Here is a 22,972-nt window from a genome sequence, read left to right on the forward strand (position 1 = left end):
ATGTGCTGCCCTCTCCTACCTTTGAATTTTTACTTTTACTCATTCTATATGCCTTGTTTGGAATGACTGCCGATCCTATTTTCTCTCCTCCCCATCACAACCCAGTTTGTTGTTCATTCTTCATGGAATTTTTCCTCAAAGGCAAGGTGTGGGAGACAGTTCAAAAGAGGAATGAATGAATTGGTGAAGCAAAATATTTTTGTTGTAGATATACTGTTAAAATTGCCTTTATATATTCAGTTCTTAACACAGTGCCTGACATATAATAAGAGTTTAACTAATACTTATTGATTAATTAGCAAACTGCTTTATTTGCCAAAAATGGTAGTTGGAACGACACATTTATTTATCTCATTTGAAAATGAGAAAACATCTTTAACTTTAGTCTGATGTTTACTGAAAGCATATTGATTTTTGGTGTGGAAGTCATGAGTGATTAAAAAAAAAAGTCCAGAACATTAAGTACAAATTAGACATTGTTGAATGAATCTCTGTTCATTGAAAGGGAATAAAAAAGTAAGCTTCTACCAAAAGGAAATTAAATATGCTAGAGGAAATTGTCTCTTACTTGAGTTTTACTATTGCTGTTCTTCATGGAATAGCAGTGACATCCTGTGGTTTATTAAAGTAATAACAGCTATATTTCCCATGGGTTCTCTAAACAGCTCTAATGTTAAATATATTGGATATATTAAACATGTATGTATTCCTTTTTTATTTTTCCTGATTTCAATAATGTAGATAGTTTTCAAATCTTATTTGTGAGACCTTTTCCCAAATTTTTTTGTAATTTTAAATACATTTATTTTTAGCAGGCAACCACACAAGGTACCCAATAACTTATTTATGTTAAGGGGTTTGTTTTTGGTAATGGAATAGTTATGAATTACTTAGAACCCAGTCCTAATTTAAATGGAATTTGGGAACCACCTTATTAACACTGTAGTTTGGCAAGAAGTGTGCATGTTTTTGTAAAACTCCTCTAGAGGGTTATTCTAAAATAATTATTTGAGAAGTGAGAGATTAAAATCTAGTATTTTCATGATTATTATATAAATTCCCTTGTACTATTTAAAGGAAAGAAAAAGTAAATGCCTGGATACTTCACTCTCATACCTTAACTAGATGAGAACACCTCTTGATTGTGCACCAGGTGTAAACATGGCCTGGATGGCTCCCGAGTCAGTCAACCAATGACAGATTTTAGACTAAGTGTGAAAAGTCCTTAATCAATTTAGAAAGCTTTGAAAGCCACTAGATGAACTGGATTGATGGTTGCCCAGGAAAGATGTCAGTTCCTATGGATTGAGGTACTTAGCCATGCCTTATATGGTCCTCTAAAACCAGGAAATTAGATTGGAATAGGAGCTTAGAGCATTGACTGTTTTAGGGCCCCTAAGTGCTTGTGGAGGGAGGGAGGAGAGAGGAGGAGGAAAGCTTGGTCCCAGCGTCAGTCTACACAGTTTGCCCTTTGCTGGAAGATTCCTTGTACATCCCAGCCTTGAGAGAGCAGCATCTGCTGAGGACAGCCTAGACCTGAGGAAGAAAGGCAGGTTCAAGGCTCTAGAAGAAAGCCAGGAGAAAAGCTTTGCAATCCCTAAAGGGAACAGCTTGAGGAATTCAGCCTAAGGACTTCCAAGAGTTGTGAGGTGTTCCCTGCTACATGTTCTCACTAAAGTTAAGCCCACTGTCCCCAGGACTCCATATGTATTGTTGGGAGAGTAAACTTGGGGGCCAGGGGTGAAGTATATTTTATTTCAGCTATACCATCATAGCAGTTACCCACTTCTAAAAGCTAATTAGGTCTGCCTGACTACACATACCATTGACAGCAATGGGGAGAAGCAGACCTGTTAGGGCAGTAGCAATTGCCCCCAGATCCAGCAGAGCTGCCCCTACAGGGCTGAAAGGAGATGCAGAAGTCTCTGGGGAGCTCACCTGCTGGGTGAGTACATTCAGAGCAGGTGACATGTGCCCCCTCCCAGATTATAAACTCAGTGAAGGTTGGAACCTCCTTAACTGTCTCTGAATCTCGTCTACCACCCAGCACAGTGCTCTCTACATCTTTGGCCTGGTAAGTGTTGCATCGCTTTGGGCCAAGTTCATGATGTGTCTCTAGTTTATGTTTGATGTTTGACTGTACCACTGAGGGACACAGTGCAGAGGAACTGTAGAGTTATACCTCTAAACATCCAGTTTCCTTAGAGTCTGTCTTGTATGTTTGCTTAGGCTTTTTTTTAGGTTATCTTTTCAGCCTGTGTCATCCCTAAAGTGATCCTTGATTGGCATGACAATGAATAGATTAGGTGGTGGTGTTATGTATTTTTAAATTATATTGGCAGCCCTAGGCTAACTATGAGCAGTTACTATTTCTTCAGTATTTTAGGTATGTCTTTATTTCTGTACAGATTATTTTGAGGTTGTATTCATTAAGTGCTTGTATTTATCTTGGTAGGTGGACTCCTAAGTATTCTATACATTCTACAGTTATTTTAAATTTAATTTCTCTTTATCTATATTTATGGTGGGTTTTGTTGGTAGTATGTAGAATGCTAGTGATTTGTGTGGGCTTATTTTATATCTTGCAACTGTACAGAAGTTATGATTTCAGCTCATTTTTACCTGACTCTAGGGTTTTCTATGTTTTGCCTGCAAAAAGAGTTAATTTCGTTTCCACTTTTACTATACTTATTCTCTTGGTATCTTTTTCTTGTATTTCTTGCTATAGCTAGCATTTCTGGCACTGTGTTAAATAATAGTGGTGGTAATGGACATCTTTTCTTTTCACCTTAAATCCAAGCTGATTATTGTCTGAGATTTTTAGACTATATTCACACATAAATTAAATTTTTAGAAGTGCCTCTAGTTTGTTACATATAACATTGGTTTTTAGTTTTAAATAGTTGCCATATCATGTTAAGGAAAGGTCCGTTTATCTCTTTCCTTTTTAGCTTTGGTGTCAGTAACAGGCATTGTGTCTCATGGACAATAGCCTTTTCTGCATCTATTGGTATTATCATGTGATTCTTACTGGTTTTGATATTAATGTAGTCTACACTTTTCTTGATATTGAACTAACCCTACATTCCTGGTATTTTCCACTTAATCCTCATAGGATAGTAGGATTTAAAGTAGGAAAGGCACTTAGAGGATATCTTAGTTTGACCCCCCATTTTGCAGAAGAAGTAACTAAGGCTCAGCAGCATTAAGTTTCCCAGCCTCGGGAGCCATTCCTCTCTCAGCTGAGGAGGCTTCACAATGGCTCACACTGTTAAACACTGGCTGCCATGTAAATCCAAGACCTAGAACTAGTGACTGTTATAGTTGGGACTGTAGAACCAGCCTTGTCAGAAGAACATTCATATCCTCCTGCCGCCTCCTGCTGTTTGGGCCCAGTGACTGCAGGCTCATAGCTGACAGTTCTTGCTCCATCTCAGGGTCTGCCCCAGATTCATGGTAGCAGTTCTAAGAGCCTCTTGTGAAGTCCCCTGAAGGAGAGGGGAAACCACGATTCTGAAAAACCCAGGTAGGGAAACCGTTCTTGGACACATATCAGAATCTTGGTCTGAGGTGAGGGAGTGTAATGGGAATGCAAATTTGGAAGATCTTCCCTGCCCCTAGGCTAAAGTGCACCTGAAACCTGGGGTGGGAGGCTTGTTTTTCAGTCGATACTTCTTGATTGGCCAGTGAGTCAATAAGGTTGTTACATTCTCTGAGCCAGGAGAAGGGTATATAAACCCTGATTTGAGGCTTTGTTTTGGGGGCTCACTTTGAGAAGTGTTCTGTGATTTGATGTGGATTCTGGGAAGCCGTTGTCCAGAGCCTCCCCGGCTTTGAAAAACCCAGATGTGGAAACCCAGATATTGACTGGGTATGGATGTAGTGGTTGGACAGTTTGGAAATCTGTCTACTTGATCTGTTTCTGTCTTGATAATTCTGCCTGTATACTTTGAAGTTTGGGGTGCTGACCTTTTCTCCTGAACAAGGTAAACGATATATGTCTGACAGATTAAAGTAAGCTTGTTAACCCATTTTGAGTTGCTTTCCTTTAACAAAGCAGATCCAAGAACCTGTGGTAGCAGCAAACCCTGAGGATGCCGGGGTGCTTGCTGCTACAGGGAGTGAAAGGCCCTCCTGGGCCAATATTGTTGTTAGTAAAGAGACTATTTGTGGGCAAGTGTTAGATGCACGCAGGAATGAAGAGTATTGTTAATAGAAGGCATGTGGAAAGAGTAGCAGTATGCGGTGAAAACGTAGGCACCCTTGCCATCATCTCCTTTCATCTAGCAGGGACAGAAGTGACAGTCTAAAGTTAGGGATTCTACCTTTGTTTCTGGTAATAAATTGTTTAAAAAATGTTAGATTTGTCATCTCTGAAGTTTCATTGTTTCCCCCTTCAAGTTTAATCAGCGCTCAGGATGATATGGTTTAGCTGGTTCTCTGTGGCCTCTGTTGAAAGTATTTATTTTTTGCATTTTAAAATTTATTTTCAACTCATCGATTATCTGGTCTCCATCCCTCACTTCCAAACTGAACAATAAAAATAAAATAAAAACAAACCCTTATAAATATTCACAGTTCAGCAAAACAGATTTCATATTATCCATTTCCTAAAATGTATGTCTCATTTTGCATTTTAAACATTAGTATTAATATTTCTCATAAGGGATTTGTGGCTTTTTTACTATAAGAATTAGCAATAATTGCATTATAAAGTAATTGACATTTGTTAACTATGTTTCTTTTGTACTGTAAGCTAGTTTGATTTCTCATTTGTTAAATATTGATATTTCGTGTATCAGTTATTGATCAACTGTTTTTTTACAGAACTTAAAATCTGAGATAGCTGAGTGGAAGCTACAATTGAAAACATATGAGCAGCAAGTTGTTACCCTGAAGCAAACAAATGAGCAAAAGAAAATTGCCTTGAAAAAAGCATCTAAAGTTTGCAAAGAAAGAGCTGACTCTTTTACAGCAAATATTGAAGATCTGACTTCTCAGATTAGAGATCGGGTGAGTGACAGCAGTTTATAAAAACTTCAGTTTACCTCTTTAAGACTATGTTGAAATTACTTCATGGTGATGACCCTTCATTTTTGATGAGCTGGTTGGATTTGACCATCTTCAAGCCTGGAACAGTTTGCATTTATGGAAACGAAACCATCTTTTATTCATCATTTTTTAACAATATGAAAAACCATAGTGCTTCACCATTTTCCTACAAATTTTTTGTCTTAGTCTTTTTTCTTTTTAAAACTAGCATAAAAATCCAAGCTAATTATTGCCTGAGCCTTTTAGATTATATTCACATATAAGTAGTTCACTTAGTCTCTGGGTCAACATAATATTATGCAGAGATCAAAAACACCAAAAGGTGTTTTTGATGAAAGGTGAAAAAATGTGTGCAATGTGAAAAGTGTGTGAAAAAAATGAACTTGGGGCTGGGCAGTTTTTTTTTTGCTATTATGTTTGTTTAAACATTTGCTATTTAATATTTGTAATTGTTAGTATTACTAAAATTTTGTGATGTACTTAGCCCCAGTTTTCAGTGATTAGCATTATAATCACATTTCATGAAAATTTGATGTCCCCAGAAAAGCCAGCAGACCTGGATTAGAATTTGTTTCTGCTATTTACTACCTGTGTGGTCTTTACCTTTTTGGATCTCAGTTTCCTCATCTATAAAATTTGACTATATGATTTCTAAAGTTCCTCATATGCATCTCTGTTCTGGTAAGATTATAAGGATAGTGAGATAACGCATAATAATCCTGATTAGTGTCATTCTTTATATTGTGACTTTGATTAAACCGAGGCATAAACCACATTCCCTGAGGTGGACAAAAAGATCCTTGGCTGTGTTCAACATTGGTTTCAATTGATAATTCCTGTTTTTGCCACAGCGAAGTAGAAGGGAATCCAGTGGTCTGGGTCACTCATGAGCCTCTGAGAAATGCCTCCATAGAGCTGCTTTGGTGTAGTGGCAGGGAGATCAGAGCTTAGCCCTTCAGCCACTCCCACACCTTTCTTCCTGTTAGTGGTTAGTGGAAGAGTTAGTGGTTTTAAACCTTCAGGGTAAGGGAGCCCAAAGTGACCCTAGGGTGGAACTGAAAAGCTAGAGGTGGAGCTCTGCCCTGTCTTCCCTGTGTTATTCAGACAATTATCTATGATTTTGAATAAAAGATGACATTTATATATCAGTTTGCAAAGCACTTTACATATATTATCTCAGTTGGTCCTCATAATAGCCCAATGAAGTAAGTTCTGTTATTATCCGTATTTTACAGATGAGGAGCCTGAAGCTGGGAGAGGCCCAGGGTCACTTGGCTGTTAAGTGTCTGAGGCAGGATTCTAACACTTTTAAAAATGTGACTTACTATCTGTGTTAATATAAGTAAACATTGTGACTTTTTAAATGATAGGTCTACACTCAGAGGAAAATCCCAAGGTAAATAATTGTGTTGTTTGGTGTTTCGATTAAAGTTGATTTTAAAACTTTTTTCCAAAGATGATATATACTGAAATGGATATTTTTACATTCTAAAGTTTGCTACTTCATAGAATGAATTTATTTCCTTAAATTATATTTCATTTGTGTTTAGGGACCTGAACAAAATACATAGTTCTTAAGTTACATAATAAATACTTTGTGCATTTTTTAGGAAGCCAAATTGTCTGAAGCACTTTCAGCTTCCCTTGCCTGGAAAAGTCATTATGAGAAAGCTGTAGAAGAAAAGACAGATTTGGAGGTCCAGATTGAAACTCTGAAAAAGTAAGAAAAATGTACTACTTAATAAGACATATTTTCATTTCTTGCCCATTTTAAAGGATTTGTTAATGATTTTGTGGGACTGCATGGGATAAAAATTTTTTTTTAATCTTTTCCCTATATAATATATCCACCTGAGAAAATTCGTCAAATGATTAATAGTGAGTTAACAGTTGTATTTGTTTTCAAACAGTATTTACATTTGAATATTATTGGAAATAGATGTGTGTATTAATACTTTGTCCTATAGAGCTGAAATAATCTTTTTCTCTTTATATAACAATATCAGTGTATCATAATTTATAATTAATACAGTGAATTCTCTTCACATAAAAACAAATAAGATCTGAAATACTTTATGCAACTGAATAAAACTCTAAAAGAAAAATACACAATGGATATTTTTATAATTTGGGAGCATAATTGAAATGAATAAACTAATAGAATTTAAAACTAAACATTACCTTTTTCATTTAAAATTTTTTCCTCTATGTTCTTATTTTGTCATATCACTGAAATTATGACTATTGCTTTTATAAACTGTAGTGGTCAGTTGTTATATGGTCATTTTACATATTTAAATTTATCATATAGTGTTTGGGGAGAAAACTCCAGAGCTTTATTTTATGCACAAGGATTAGTGCATAAAGATATAGAAGCCATTTATATACTTTTTATTAAATAGAAAAGGGAGTGCTGCATATATTCATTTTGAAATCATACAGGATTAGTATTCTCTAGCCTCTGAGTTAAGTTACACTTTGGGGTATTTGATATAGTCAGGAGAGAAGGAAAATAGGGAAAGGAAAAATACAGGAAAAAGGAAGAGAAGAAGAATTTAACTTCAATAAAAGAGGTACACATGGTTGAGTATAGTCATGCCAGAACTTCTTTCAGATGTCTCTCCCTGACTCCGGTGTCTCCTATTTAGTCCTTTCTATTCTGGCTGTCTTGGCATAGGGAATGGAGAACCATACATTGAGACAGGCACTGGGGTGGTGGATGGAGAACTGGTTTCAGAGTCAGAAAGATCTTTAAGCCCTGCCTCTGAGTCGGTCAAGCTCCGTGACCCTGTGCAGATCACTTAATCTTTCAGTGCCTTCCACCTGCTTGCTAAGCTTCAGGGCTGATGCCAGTCTGTTTTTATAGAGAGAGTTTCCATACTGAATTCTCTACAGCAATAAAAGCACTGATTAAAAAATATAATAATTTTCAGTGTTCAAGATTGCTACAATTCATTATCATTTTATATTTTCATCTTTTAAAATGACACTATTGGATTGATTTTAATTATAGCTAATTTGAACTATTATATCTACATACCTCTAATAATTTATATAAAATTGATCATTTCATAAAGGAAAATCATAAATCTTTTGGAAGACCAACACAAGAAGGAAGATCCTGGAAGAAATACCAATGAAAATTTTCTTAGAAAACTTCACTCGAGTGATTCAGAAAATGAAAGCATTCTTCTTGAGAATGAAAAATTAAAGGTACAATAACACACACAACTAGAGTTAGATTACATATAGATAAATGCTCTCATCTCATTTTCTGTTTATGAGTACATGTTAACAGAAGAACTGATAGAATACCTTTCTGTTGATTAAGAAACATGAATGTAGTTTTATACATATGTATGAATACAAAGAAAGCTCTAGTGTAGAAAGACATGCACTAGTTTGTCGTTAGAAGAGAACCGAGTTTGAGTCCTGGTTCTGTCACTGGTTCTATCATCTTGGGTAACTCGCCCTACCTGCACCTCTGTATCCTCATTTAAAAAATGGGGATAATAAGATTTATGGTGTCTCATGACTTATGGTGAGGATCAGATAAAATAATGCCTGTAAAGTTCTTAGCAAACCATAAAGCATAATATAAAGTTAGCTCTTGGAGCATTTTATCCTCCAAGATAAATACTTCTTAAGAACAGTTTGTCACTGGTCACATCTCACAGCCTGCTTACATCTATGTGTTTTTCCATTGCTCTCTGGGCAACTTGCAATTCAAAATCTTCTAAGAGTTATGATTTGTAATAATATAATATCATTGAGAAAAAAGAAATCTCACTTAGTTCTAGAAAAAAATACTAGAAAAATACTCCCCCTGCCTCCCCATATTTAAATTTGTTTTGAAGTTAACTTTTTAATAGAGTAGGTTTCTTTTGACTAAGGAAATCTCGTTTTTTTTTTTTTGCTCTTAGAGAAAATAGTAACATTTAACCTTGTTGTGAGGCTCAAACAACATATGTTAAGGTACTACGTTAATATCAGCTAGTATTACTAAGTTTGCACATTTTAATTTTTTATTATTCACATTCACTTTCCCGAAAATTTCTCCTTGATAGGTCACTATTCACTACTTAGCATTAATTGGCCATTATAATTATATATCACGTATTAAAGTGTTGCTATATTTGTCGATCAGGGATAGGCAATGATAGGCATTTTCATAGTCATGTCTGCCATCAAAGACAGTCAAAAAAAATACTATGCTCTTTCACTTCTGTTTTTCTGTTACATTGACAACTTCTGCCTTGGCTTTTTAATTCAAACATACCTGCCCAACCAGTGAAGAAGCAGCTCCCATGAGCAGTGAAATATCAGATTTATTAAAAAAAGAACAGCTTCATTATTGAGTTATTGTATTTTATATTATTCCACATTATACAGGTATTAGCGTTCAAAGTTATTTATGAGATATATATTACATATGTATTCCTTGGTAGATGACACTTGCTGATTTGGAGGAAAAAGTTATTTCAGTTGAAAATGAACGCTTGGAATTACAAGAAGTGGAGAAAAAGCAGAAAGCCCTTGTTGAAGTGTATACATCTCAGGTGATTATTGTGTGTATTTTATGTTTTTGGAAGTTGTCTGTCTGATATGTCAGTATCCACACCAAACACCCAGGTCTATTATTAAGAAATGAAAAAAAGTTGAGAATACTTCATTATTACCTATTATGTTATTTAAATATTTGTTTTCCTATTCCCTGACACCCAAGATTATTATCAACATTAGTGTAACTATAACTCAGCTCCAGTAAGCAGCAGACGGTAAGGGTAGAGACTTAGGAGTTATCAGCATAGAAATGAGAGGTTAACATGTGAGCCTGGTGGCTTTCTTGAGGGAAATCATAGTGGATGAAGAGCCACACGCGAGAGGGGTATACTCCTTGGGATAGGAAGACTGTAACTGGAAGATGATTTATCACTTGACTGAAATTAGGACTTCTTATTGTGCCGATGATCCTGATTATCAGACATATTTATCAGAATTATGGTGATTCAGAGAAGAAGTGACAATGTTGGTGGTGTAACTAACATAGTGTATCTTTAGGTACAAAAGTTACAAAAGGCGGTTGAAGATGTGAAAAGCAGACATCAAAAACTGGTCTCTGAAAAAAACCTAATAACACAAAACAAAAAGTCAGCATTGGAGGAGGTAAGCTTCAGTATAGAAATCATACTGCATTTGTGGGTGGCGTGTTTGCATGGCTGTAAAGTCACATTTGTAATGATTAAAATGTCTTTTCTTCAACCTGTATCTAGAAATGGTCTGTTACTAACATTTGCAAGAGGAGACTTCTTCCCTGAATTGATGTTGTTCTGTGTAGGCCTAAATTACATATTTCATCAATGATTTTTTTCTTTGGAATTAATCTTCCCAGTGGCATATTGTGTCATAAACGTATCTGCCCTTTGATGACTGGCCTAGCTTCCTTTGGAGTGGCTTATTGTCAGATTAGCCGCAGGTTGATCCCTTCTCCCAATGCAAATCATGATGAATTGGTATTGAGGGAGAGCAGCCACCCTCCAGCTCCATTTGGTCCTCCGCTTTTTATTGCTGTCTCTTTTAAGAGAATCTTCCAGATTGCCCTATCATTCTCCGACCCATAGCTTAGTATTTACATTAGATCCTATATTGACTTAATTGAGAACCCATACTCCACCTGGTCAGATGTAATCTCTTTTTCTAGTGTCCAGCTCAGTCCTTGGCACACATCAGCTCGTCCATGCTGTTGATTGATGGCCTCACTTTGTTCAGGATGTCATGCCAGGAGAAGGTCCTTTTCTGAGAGGGGGAATGAGGGGATTGAAGAGGTGGCTTGAGGATAGAAGAGGGAATGAAAGATTGGAGAGTACTCTGCTAAGTATTTTCTCTCTCATGAAAAATTCCATTTTCCATGTTGGTGGGTTGGTGTCCATCATGCTTGAAGAGGATCAAAATGACATCACCATGTTGGAGTTGAGGTACAGTGTGTCCAGCCCAGTGGTTGATCAGACCAATGTGAGCTTGGAATACTCCACCACAGGTCAGGCACACATAGGCCTCATGAACGTTTGGAGTGGAGATGCCTCTAAGTTTTCACATCTCAAGTCTCTTTGGAGCTACTGCAGTTCTGCTTTGCTCATAGAGCAGGCACCTTTTCTGATGTGGGCACACCATGCTTGATGGTCCTGTGCCAGTGTCTCCCATGTCTCACAATCAATTCCAGAGTTCTTCAGAGAGACCTTGAGAGTGTCTTTGTGTCACTTCTGACCTCTGTGTGAGCACCTGCCTTGTAGGAGTTCTCCATAAAAATAATCTCTTAGGCAAGTGCACATTTGGCATTCAAACAATGTGGCCAGTCCATCGAACTGTGCTGTCTGCAGTAGAGTTTGAATGCTTGGCAGGTGAGCTTGATAAAGGACCTCAGTGTTGGGTATGTATGAGGAGGGGAGAGAAGTCAGCTCAGGATCGTGCCTGCAGGTTCCCGTCTGCTCTGTCAGGCAGCACTGTAGACAAACTCGTGGGGAGCGCAAGGTAGAAGCCAGGGGCTTTCAGACAGTGTCACATGTGCAGAAAACCTTGAAGTCACAGTGTGGTTTCATATTAGCCACTTCTTTTTCTGTCCTCACCAACTTTGTATCTCCCTTGACATTTGCCATGGTTTGAGGATAAAGAACTTCCTAAGCCATCTAGATCCCCACGACTTGGGAATACAAATCCACCATCACCTAGCATAATATTTTGCATATAATATTAATTTAACAAATATGTGTTAAACTGATCCCAGCTGTATTCTTCTTAATGAAGATTACTGGGTGTTATATAGTGGCCATGGGTCCTTCAGAAATCTCATCCCAGATCTGTGTGACTGTCTGCTTCAGCCCTTGATGTGTCAGAGAAGAGAGACCAGCTAGCTGTCTTGCTCTTTGTTTCTAAATACCACACCTTTAAGTAACAATATTCCAGATGCTGACTCTCCATGGCCACCCTTGTTGCTTCTTGATGTCTCTGGCCTCACTGTCCACACAGGAACCACAACAGTGTTTACATCAAATAGCAGAAGGTAGTATGGAGTAACGAAAGAGGTGAAAATAGGTCCTAGTAAAGGTCTGTTAACCACCTTGCAGCCAATCTACTGAAACCTCAGTAACCCAGCTGAGTGAAGTCTGGTTGAATACAGCAAAAAGTTTTAATAATAGAATATTCCTAAGAAATGCACTTTTGTTACCTTAATAGCAAACAAAAGCACAGCAGTCTCTTGATGTAATGAGTAATGATATTTTATAATGATTATTTTTACCTCTAAGTGTAAAACAGGAGACATTTGTTAAAACCTTGCTAGTTCCAATAGTTATTGGCTATGTGAAAGTTCCACTTAACCTTTCTGTATCTCAGTTTTGAGATTTATAAAATAGGAGTAATAATGTCAGCCTCATGTGGTTGTACATAGAAAGCTTCATAAGCTTTAAAACCTGTATAAATGTCAGTTATCATTGTTGGGAGAAAAGCACTTTGTAAACCTGAAGGCCATATGTTAACATGTGAATAAATGGGAATAAGATGTCCTTGAAATGGTGGATGTTGAGATCAAATGAGATAGTGCATTTGAAAGTATATTGAGAAACTAAAACATTATTATCAATTCTTATTTAATGGAATTCAAGTTGAAAAGTTTCATCACACTTGTATTTATATGCTTATTTTTAAAAAATGAAATGCTGTAATAAAAACTGTACATCAAAAGTGTTTATTATCTATATTTTGAGGAAGACTAATATTAATGTTCAGTGTGTCTTCTTGTACTTACTTTTCTCAATGATGCTGCTCAGGTGAGGGGCCAGATGGAGTCACATTCGAAGGAGTTAGAACAAATTCATGGTTTACTGGAGGGGGCTGAGATGAAGCTGCTGGACTGTCAGGAGAGACTCCTCTACTGCAAAGGGAAATACACAGACCAGTCCCAAACCATCCATGAGCTACGGAGTCAGGTGCTTAGTGAAGATGGGGGTGTATCTCTAGGAGCATGTGTAAAGAAGGCTTGGGAATGAGTTCACCAGTTGAGGGCACTCATGTCAGGACTTTGGAGCTTACACTCTCTAAAGAATCTGCTTGTCATGTAGATACTATATTCTTCTGTAGACTATTGAGAATTCTGTTTTGAATAGGGAAATAATAGATTGATATTATTTAGTAATTACAGCTGTTAAAATGTTTTAACTTATAAATTGACAGGTTTGGGGAAATTGTGATTGTAGGAGTAGAACTTTGATATTGGTCTAAACTTCCAAGTCTTTATTAATCTAAATTGTTTTAGCAAATAATTAAACTTAAATGTTCTCAACAATTAAATAGATCGTGCCTAAGAATCAGATTACAAATTTTATTTCATCCTTTGGCATTATTATCACAGATTTCTCAAAGGGATGCTGTAGTAACAGCATATCTTTATTAACTTTTAATGACCTTATTTGAAGGTCATACTTACTTTCCCAAATATAATTTAAAATTCTGAATTACCTCTTGAAAGAACACACACAAAAAATTGTTTGCCTATTTGAGTTAAAATTTCAAAAATAAGTTTTCCTATAAGTTATATTATCTGAAACTAGTGGTAGAACTAGCATAATAGTGGGGAAGGAGTGAGGGAAAGGGAATGTGCATTTATATGTCATTTACTGTATCTACCAGGCACTTCGCTAGATGCTTTACAATATTCTTTTATTTGATCCTCACAATAACCTTGGAAAATAGGTGCTATTATTATCACCATTTTGTAGCTGAGGAAACAGATTGGGAGACGAGAGTTATCATAATAACTGAACACAGTACTCCAGATGTGGTCAAATGAGGATAAAGTATGGGGCATCATCACTTTTCTCTTTGTGGATGTTGTACCTGTCAGCACAGCCCAATTGCATTAACTTTTTGGCAGCCACATCACATGGCTAAATTAAGTCACTTGCACACTGGATTTGAACTCAGGTCTTCCTGACTCTAGGCCCAACGCCCTCCCTGTTATGCTACCAGTAGTCTTAGGAACTGAGTGACAGAAGACCCGACCTGGAGAGTAGAAATTTCACTAATTGCACACTTTCTCAGAAGCATTAATTTTCTATCTGTGAAGTTGGGAAAATACTGATCTACTTCTTATGCATATATTGAAACTTTTTGTGAAATAAGTTGAAATCATAAGAAGTTGATGAGAAAAGCAAACAAAGGTAAAAATAGATGTTTCCCCTTTTTGTAGATTGATGATAATCAGAGCCTTTTGAAAACATTTTCTTTGGAAGAGGAAAATAATTCCAAGTTGAAATGTGATAACCTTAAACAGTAAGTATGACATTGATTTATAATCAGTTTTAATTTTTAATCAGTTTTATTTTTACTATAATTTCATAAATTCATGTTTTCTGGGGGGAAAAAGCAAATTAGAACAGATGGGTGCAGAAAATGAAAAGCTTGAAAGGAAGGCAGCAAGCCAAGAAGAGTACCTGAAGAAAAACAAATTTAAATTTAAAGAGAAATCTGCAGAGTACAATGCCTTGGCACGGCAGCTGGAAGTCGCTTTAGAAGAAGGAAGACAAAAGGTACAGATAGAATTTCTTCCTTTTTCTATATGTTCTCATATTGTTATTAAGCTGATAACAAGGTGAGGGATACAGTTCCATTTCTGTGTTTCATCTCCCACACACCAGGCTGCTTTGGGAAAGCCTTTGGGCCAGGGCTGTAGTTAGCAAAGTGATGCTGTGGCCGGGAGCATGAGAAGGCAGAGAGAAGAGACAGCAGAGGCTGGAGGCAGTTTTGTTGAACTCCCTGATTGGTCACTATGCCCAAATTACAGTCTGCTATAATTGGATCTATACTACTAAGTCTCTGTAGCCATCAGTGAAGGTTTCTACATGATGTAGTCTGTATTGTATGACAATCACTAGCATTTGAGAGTTGGAAGGGACCTCAGTGGCCGTCTGGTCCAACCAAAACCCGGAAGGAATCTGCGCTGACAGCCCTTGCAGTACCTGGTAGCATCTGTCAAGTCTTCTCTTCCTCACACTTAATGTCCCCAGTTCTTCAGCCAGGCTTCATGTGACGGCTGCGAGCTCGTTGTCCTTCTCTGAGCATTCTCCAGCTTCTTCACTGTTGCCCAGCACTGGACACAATACTCTGTATGTGGGCTAATGAGAGAAGCGGGCGGTGGCATCATCATGGTTGTCGCTATTGTGGTTTGTCCTTCATTCTCAAAGAGGACCGTGATCATCAGCCAGCCCGATTGTATTAGCTCTTTTGGTGGCCATATCACAGCTAACCCATTATTGAACTAGCTTAGTGACAAAGGAAGTCGGGAAATCATGTGCTCTTCAAATTGTTTCTTTAAACAGCTTTGTAAATAACTGATTAAAGATTATGTAGTTATATAATGATTTAAAAAGAAACTGACAGTCTATCATCCAGAAAGAATTTGCTGATACCTGATATGCCAACATTGCCATCTAGTGGCAACCTCTCTAGTTACAATCCTAAGCCTCTGATTTGAGTTGCCTATAGGAGACTGTGCTTAGTTAATTCAGTAATAATAATAATGATGATGATAACCAGCATTTATAGAATGCTTTAAGATTTGCATAGTGCTTTATGAATGTTTCATTTTATCCTTAAAATGATTCTGGAAGGTAGATGATACTATTATTCCCATTTTATAGATGGAAGCAGAAGTTTAAAAAGTTAAGTTAGAGCAACTAGGAAGTATCTGAAGCAGCATTGAGCTCGGCTCTTCTGACTCCAGGTCCAGCGCTCCATCCCTTATGCTACCTCCCTACCTCTTAATTCTGCATGGACAGATGTCACAGATATTGTCATGTACTAAAAAGCAGCTGCCAATGTCAAATCAGAGATAAGCTTACTAGTGTGAGCTATGTTTACTTTAAGTTTATTTTTTATTTTTAATATTAACTTTAAAAATAACTTCGAGTTCTAACTTCTCCCTCCTGCCCCTCCCCGACCCGTTGAGAAGGCAGGCAGTGTGATACCACTTATACATGTGAAATCATACAAAACATTTACATATTAACCAACATACTCCAGTGATTCCCTGATCTCACTGATTCAGGAATTTCTTCTAGCAGTGCTAATTATGACTCATCCAAGCCTGTCCATCTGATGGTGCTTTTGTCCTTGTTCTCTCAAAAGTCCTGCACAGTTTGTTCCTACAGTGAGCCAGAGGACCCCCTTGCTTTTTCCTGACATTAGGATGGTTCCAGTGCTATTTAGTCAGTCTACTTTTTCTTCCTCTCGTTTAGTTCCTAGGTGACCCAATTAGTGCAAATGATGAATTCTGTGACATCACATTCAATTTTATCCCACATACTTATAATAAGATGAAACTAATCGCTTTATTTCATATATAACTTTGAATAGTGTGAATTGAATTATGCAAATACTTCATAGAATTTGTTATTTGCACTAACAGAAATTATAAAATGTCAGAAAATTAAAATTTGAACATATAGTTAAGAATATTCAGAAAATAATTCAGTTAGTAGAAAGTTATATCATAGGTCTAATTAATTTTTTCTATTATAAAAGTTTATCTATTCCCCACAAATTCAGTTTTGTCAGATTGTATAATTAAACAAGTTTCTTTGCATAAATGTTTAAAAATAAATGCTTGTTAAAGGGAAATGATTATTTCCCAAAATATTAAGTATCTAGTTTTTTGTTAAGCATTTTGAGGCATAAAATAAATATGACATGGTCCCAGCCCACAGGTAGCTTAAAATATCCATAGGACAGCTATAATGCTTAAGTCGTAGCTCAAGGAAAAATAATATTTATCTGACTGGTTAGCTAATCTTGGTTTATACTTTTCCCCATCAAGACAAATTATTTAACTTCAACATGATGTTGAAATATAATGAATAGCAATTAAAATAGGCTTTTAAATTGTTTAAGTTGTTAGTAAGTAATCATAAATATATAACTATAATTATTTTCTTTTATTACCAAAATTTCAGGTTTCAGAAGAAATAGAGAAAATGACATCCAGAGAGCAGGCTTTACAAACAAAAATATTAGACCTCGAAAGTGAGCTTAGGAAAAAAAATGAAGAACAAAACCAGCTTGTGTGCATATTGAGTACAGTGAGTATGGCATGGTTTAATTTTTTATTGTAGAAGATTAATAAACTTTTCAGTTACCTTTGCACAATTTACTTAGACATTTAGTAGAATGAAATATTTCTAAGTAGTGAATAGAGTTGGGGCTAACAATGTGATAATTAAAACAGTATATTTACTCCTGTAATAAAGTAGTGTGTGATGTCAGGGCCTTGCTTAAATGACTGTGCTGTGCTTTCTCCCATTCTCTTTTCTCAGTAATACCCATTATACTTTTCACATGTCTGTTCTGGACTTTCCCCTGGATATTGCTTTTTTTTAAAATGGTAGCCATTTCATGATAATTATATATTTAATATAAACAATTCCTTATTAATTTTTAAAAATTGTGCTAAGTTGAAGTTACTTAATTATTACATGAGCAGGATAGCCTAATAGACGTTTTGGATATTTTAACTTCTTTTTGTTTCAAACAGATGTATAGATTGTGCAATACATAGGTTGCCTTGCTTTGTCTTGAAATACTGGTATCATACTAACATTGTCCAGTCAGTCTTTTTTTTCTTTGAAATAATATTGGAACAGTTTATATGAGACCCTTTTATACATAGCATTGTACTTGATTAACTTAAGAGAAGTTACTTAGAGATGACATAGAGAATGCTGTTGCATTATTTTCTTCTAGGAACCAGAGAAGAACTCGTAGAACCACAGGATTTTAGAGGTGGAAAGTACCTCAATGTCTGTCTAGTCCAGCCAGTGCCCAGACAGGAATCTGCAGCACAGCATGCCTGACAAGTGGTTGTCCAGCCTCTGCTTGAAGACTTCATTCAATGATGGGAGCCTACTGACTCTAATGGCAGTCCCAACCACTTTTGAATGGCTCTAATTGTTAGCCAGTCTTTTCTGACACCAAGCCAAAATTCACCTCTTTGCAACTGCTTCCCCTTGGTTCTGCCCTCTGGAGCTACCAAAATGAGTCTATTTATAGTAACCCTTCAGACGCTTGAAAACATCTGCCATGTTTTTCTGGTGACTTCTCCACGCTAAACATCCCATTTCCTTCAACAGATCTTTATGGGGCTTGGATTCCAGGCCCTTCACCCTCATGGTTGCTCTCTCTCTCCTATAACTTCTCATTGTCCTTCCTATACCGTGATACCGATGAATAGAATTCAGTACTCCAGATATGGTCTGACCAGAGTACTGAAGGACTATTCCCTTTATTATTCTTAGAGGTTGTGCCTCTTTAAAGCAACCCAAGATTGTATTATCTCCATTGGCTGTCATATCCCACTGCTAACTCATATTGCTTGTAGTCAGTCCTCTTTAACTACCAGATCTTTTTCAGACAAACTAATCTCTAACCACTCCTTCCCATGTTGAATACTTATTTAGTTGATTTTTTTGAACCCAGGTGTAAGATTTTATGTTTATCCCTATTTAATTGCATCAATTCACATCAATGTTGTAGACTCCTGAGATCTTGACTCCATTATCCAACATTTTAGGAATCTTTCCTAAGTCCATATCTTGTGCAGATTTGGTTAGCATATCCTCTGTGTCTTTGTCCAAGTCACTGATAAAATTGTTAGCTAGCATAGAGCCAGACACGGAACCCTACAGTTAGAGAGACCTCCTTCCAAGTTGACATGGACTCATGGATGAGTATTTTGGGTGTCTGGCCATTCAGCCGGCTCTGAATTCATATAATCTTGTTGTCATCAGCCTACTGCTTTCCATCTCACTGACAAGAAGATGTTTGCTAAGATCTAGGGAAATAATATCCACAGTACGTAGCAGACACTCGATACGTGCTGATTGCTTGATTTCCATGATCTTCCTGTTTTGCAGCTCTGTGAAAAAAGGAAATAATTGTCATGACCTGTTCTTGATGAAGACATACTGGTTTTTGTAGTAACCATTTCCTTTTCTAGATGTTTACTAAACATTTATTTAATGGTCTGGTCTCAAACTTTACTAGGAATAAAGACAAGACTCATTGGCTTCCAGTTTGTAGACTAAGTTTGTAGTGTCTTACCTTTTCTTGAAACCTGGAACATTTGCCCTTCTCCACTCCTGTGGTGCTCAGATATCACTAGCTGGCAGTGCCTTCTCCACAGTCACGTCTGAGGATGTGGTTGGTCTGGGCCACCCTCACTTGGTTTATCTTGAACACCTACTCTTTCTTTTCCACTTTCTTTTGTGATTTATTCCCCTATGCCAGTCAAGCACCCAGTGACTATTGAGCTCCTCCTCCTCCTTCTCATTTATCATCAAATGATAGTCCAGTCCTTTCCTTAATTGTGCCTTCAAACCCTTTTTGTCATTGTTTTTGTCTTTAACTCTTAATCATACTCAGTACTGGAAAAATAATATTGCTCCTTCCCTTCCTCTTTCCTTCTTAGAGTAAAAAAGATGAAAAACTGAGAAATTCAAAAGTTGAATGATTTTCAGGATTTTCTATTAATTGAATCATCAGTAAAACTGTTAATAATATTTTCATCATGACCAAGGTTATATGATTTTTGATTATTTTAACATCACTTTCCTAAATTTTAAACTTAATCACTATTAATTTGATTTCCTAGTTGCTATATAAAATAATAAGTATTAGTTTTATATAAATGAAGCTACCAAAAAAAGCAGAAAATATACCGAGATGGACAAAATGATGTTATCTATTTTTTCTAAGCTCCAGGTAAACATTTTATGAGGCTAAAACATTTTATATTATTTCATCATTTGGTACAAATTGACTAGATATGTTTAAAAATTGTTAAAAAATATTATCCACGTCTCTTATTCTCATTGGTGGACATTTGGCAGACTATCAATAATTGCTTACTTGGCATTTTTATATGTATTTCCCACTTCTAAACTCCTTGAAGCTAGAGACTGGTTCTTGTACTTATTCATGTTGGAATCACCTGTGCCCAGTGCCTTACACACAGTAGGTCATTGTGTATTTCTTGATGATTTGATCATTCAGTAATTAAGTGCTGACTGTATTAAAGTAATGTTTAAGTGTCCTTGCTGATAACTGCAATCATGGACACAGGACAGTTGAGCTATGAGAATGAGAAGATGGTGGTTTCTTCCAGTAACACTAACAAGGACATGAGCTGCTGTGAATCTGCTTTGAGCCTTCTCATAGTCAGTAAATTAAAGCAGAGAAATCTAGGATGTCTTGGTCAGATTTTTCTAAACAGGCCCTTACACGCTGTCATGCATGCCACAGAACTGTATTCACAGGGGAGAGCCCTGGAACTAAGGGAGACTTATTGGTGAAGAGCACTGTTGCTCAAAGGGTCTAGTTGAGCGGACGCCCTTCTTTTTGGTCTCTATTAACCCTTAGCTGAACTAACAACATAGGGCAAGGAGCCCGCCCAAAGGTGGAGGCAGTGACAACTCTTGTCTGAAGGCCATTGACTGTCAAGTCCTTTATGATCTGACCTGAGCCCTCCATGGCTGTGCTGGTACCAGAGGTGGCTTACAGGACCCTGGCCGTCTACAGGACACTGACTCTCACCTTCATGGGACTGAGGGGTTTGGGGATGAAGTGTTTTACTATGAGAAGTTCTTTTAATGAATATGAGATTACCTCATTAAACTCTTAGAATTATTACCATTTTTTAACTTTTCTGTGGCTTAGAGTGGAATCTAAGGAGTTTGGTTGTGGAGAAGCCACTTTACAAAACACAAGTAAATGGTGCTTGATTCCATAAACATTAATTGATCACTTGATATGTTCTAGAAGCTGTGGACTTTATGTCCCCATTGTCACTGTGAGAATTTATATAGCATTTTAAGATTTGGTAAATGCCCCTAATCACCGTCATTTTTCAGATGAGAAAGCCGAGGCTGGGAGTATAGTGACTTGCCCAGGGTCACACAGTTAGTGCACTATTAAGTGTCAAGGCAGAATTTGAAAATAGAAATTTAACATCTAGCTGTTCCTGCAACTTGTTCTTCCTCTGAAGTACATTCATACCTAATAAATCTGTGGTAAATAGTACAAAAATAGTTCTTTGATCTGCTCAAAAATGAAGGAAATTTTTTATTTTGAAATTTCTGTTATAAAGCGAAGATACTAAAAAAGAAAATAGTCTTAGTGGTAAGAATAGATAACTAAACAAAATCTGTAGTTTTATTATACATTAATTTGCCCTTGTGGTAGAAAATAGAGACTTTGAAGAAAAGTGAATAGACTGGTTTTGACAATGTATAAATTATGCTAAATGCTAATAATGCAATGTCAGGTATGCAATGGAACCCATTTATAATGCCAGCGTCAGAGAACAAATTAAACTTCTGTCCTTGAACAGCAAAGTGATAGCCAACCTATCTTTGTCTAATTTCATCTTGGGAATGTAACTAGAACTCAGGTGTAACTGAGTCTTTGTTTTAATAAATTCTGTTACAGTGGGCTTCTACTATATATAAGTGTACAAACTGTAATGAGTTTAATAGGAAATGAATCAAGTAACACGGCAGATTTGAAGGTCTATTCTCTCCCTGCCACCCCTCCCCACATTTTGCTGATGTAAACCTTGTTACCTTGTATTTTTTGGTATAAATTATGTCACTAATGTGTCTTTTACTTTTTTATTTAGAAGGAGCAGCATCAAGAAATATGTTTGAAAGAAATACAACATAGACTTGAAAAGACAGAGAATCAGAATGAGAGCATACAGAATTATGTGCAGTTTGTTAAAAACTCTTATGTAACCATGTTTGGATGAAAGAATTTTTATTTTATTCTCTCCCAGTATGTATTGATTTTTACTATGGATCCCCAAAGTGATTAGGTTGAAAAACTGTCATTATGCACCGGTGACATCAGTGTGTTATGAGTTTGTGGTGAGACCATGCACTAATATTGGAGGATAGTCGATGACTCGGGTAACACTGGATAAAACAAGATTACTGTTAACCATTTTTCCTGATTTGGAGAATACATACCTGTTGAACTACTTTTGGCTCCAGATGTTCTGAATCATACTATTTCATGAATACGTAGCTCAGTTCCTTTTCAGGCTGTTTTTTAAGTTGTAATGATCCTAGACCCAGTGTGTCTCAGACACATTGGAAATGCACAAGTGCTATGAATTTGAATGCTGAATGTATTGATAATAAAAAAGGAAACATTTGTCTGGATTTTAGTTTTTGGCGTTTATAGTATAATATAATTTACAGATAGTTGAAAATCCCTGAACCCAGCTCAGTTTAATACTTTGTTTTGTACTTGTGCTAAAATTGTCATTATAATCTCTATTTTATATAAAAAATTGGAATTGTCAGCAACCAGTGATAACAAATGACGCGTTGTATTGGAGTCCATGCTTTCTTTATAGAGGTTAGACATCGGTGCAGGCATCATCATCCTTGTTTCTTAGGTGAGGAAGAAAGCCTCTCCCAGAGCGGGGACTGGCTGAGGCCAGGTGTTCTAGATTGGGACCCTGGGTTCTTCCACTCTGTTATGCTGTCTGTCCCACCTGTTTTATAAAATAAATTTTAGTATGCCGTCTTCCACAGAGCAAGTTCTATGCTTCTGTAGGTCATACACTTGGACTTGGTTTTCCCATAATTTGATGCCTTTCACCCTGTGAACAGTATTATACTCTTGAAAGTCTGGCTTATGGGGACTAGTGATGCTGTTTGGTACAGTAGGGGCAATTCACTTGTTCATTTGTGGAATTAAGCCTATGGCAGTCATTTTATCCTCTAGGTAAGAAAAAGCTTAAATTCTTGAGTATTCAAAGGAGAATTAGGGTGATGTTATTTAGACCTAATGAGGACAGTGGGTTCTGATC

General features: G+C 36.7%; 1 protein-coding gene across 5 annotated transcripts in view; it reads left to right on the forward strand.

Annotated features, from left to right (window-relative positions):
- ODF2L (outer dense fiber of sperm tails 2 like) overlaps window positions 1-22,316 on the forward strand; it is a 37,689-nt gene extending 15,373 nt beyond the window's left edge. For 2 of the 5 annotated variants that reach the window (XM_069094566.1, XM_069094564.1), the window contains 10 exons: window positions 4,828-5,013; window positions 6,663-6,772; window positions 8,130-8,265; window positions 9,501-9,611; window positions 10,114-10,218; window positions 12,876-13,034; window positions 14,294-14,376; window positions 14,471-14,633; window positions 17,055-17,180; window positions 21,773-22,316. In XM_069094566.1, coding sequence (XP_068950667.1) covers window positions 4,828-5,013; window positions 6,663-6,772; window positions 8,130-8,265; window positions 9,501-9,611; window positions 10,114-10,218; window positions 12,876-13,034; window positions 14,294-14,376; window positions 14,471-14,633; window positions 17,055-17,180; window positions 21,773-21,901 — 1,308 coding nt within the window. In that variant the 3' untranslated portion in view covers window positions 21,902-22,316. Of the gene's footprint in view, window positions 1-4,827; window positions 5,014-6,662; window positions 6,773-8,129; window positions 8,266-9,500; window positions 9,612-10,113; window positions 10,219-12,875; window positions 13,035-14,293; window positions 14,377-14,470; window positions 14,634-17,054; window positions 17,181-17,841 lie in introns of all 5 variants that reach the window. The other 3 variants (XM_069094568.1, XM_069094567.1, XM_069094565.1) reach the window with 2 other exon arrangements.
- Window positions 22,317-22,972: the final 656 nt, after the last annotated feature.

The sequence above is a fragment of the Petaurus breviceps genome, unplaced genomic scaffold (genome assembly GCF_028583685.1).
Source record: "Petaurus breviceps papuanus isolate PSGF00001 unplaced genomic scaffold, PetGlider_PUasm1.0 220, whole genome shotgun sequence".
Classification (NCBI taxonomy): domain Eukaryota; kingdom Metazoa; phylum Chordata; class Mammalia; order Diprotodontia; family Petauridae; genus Petaurus; species Petaurus breviceps.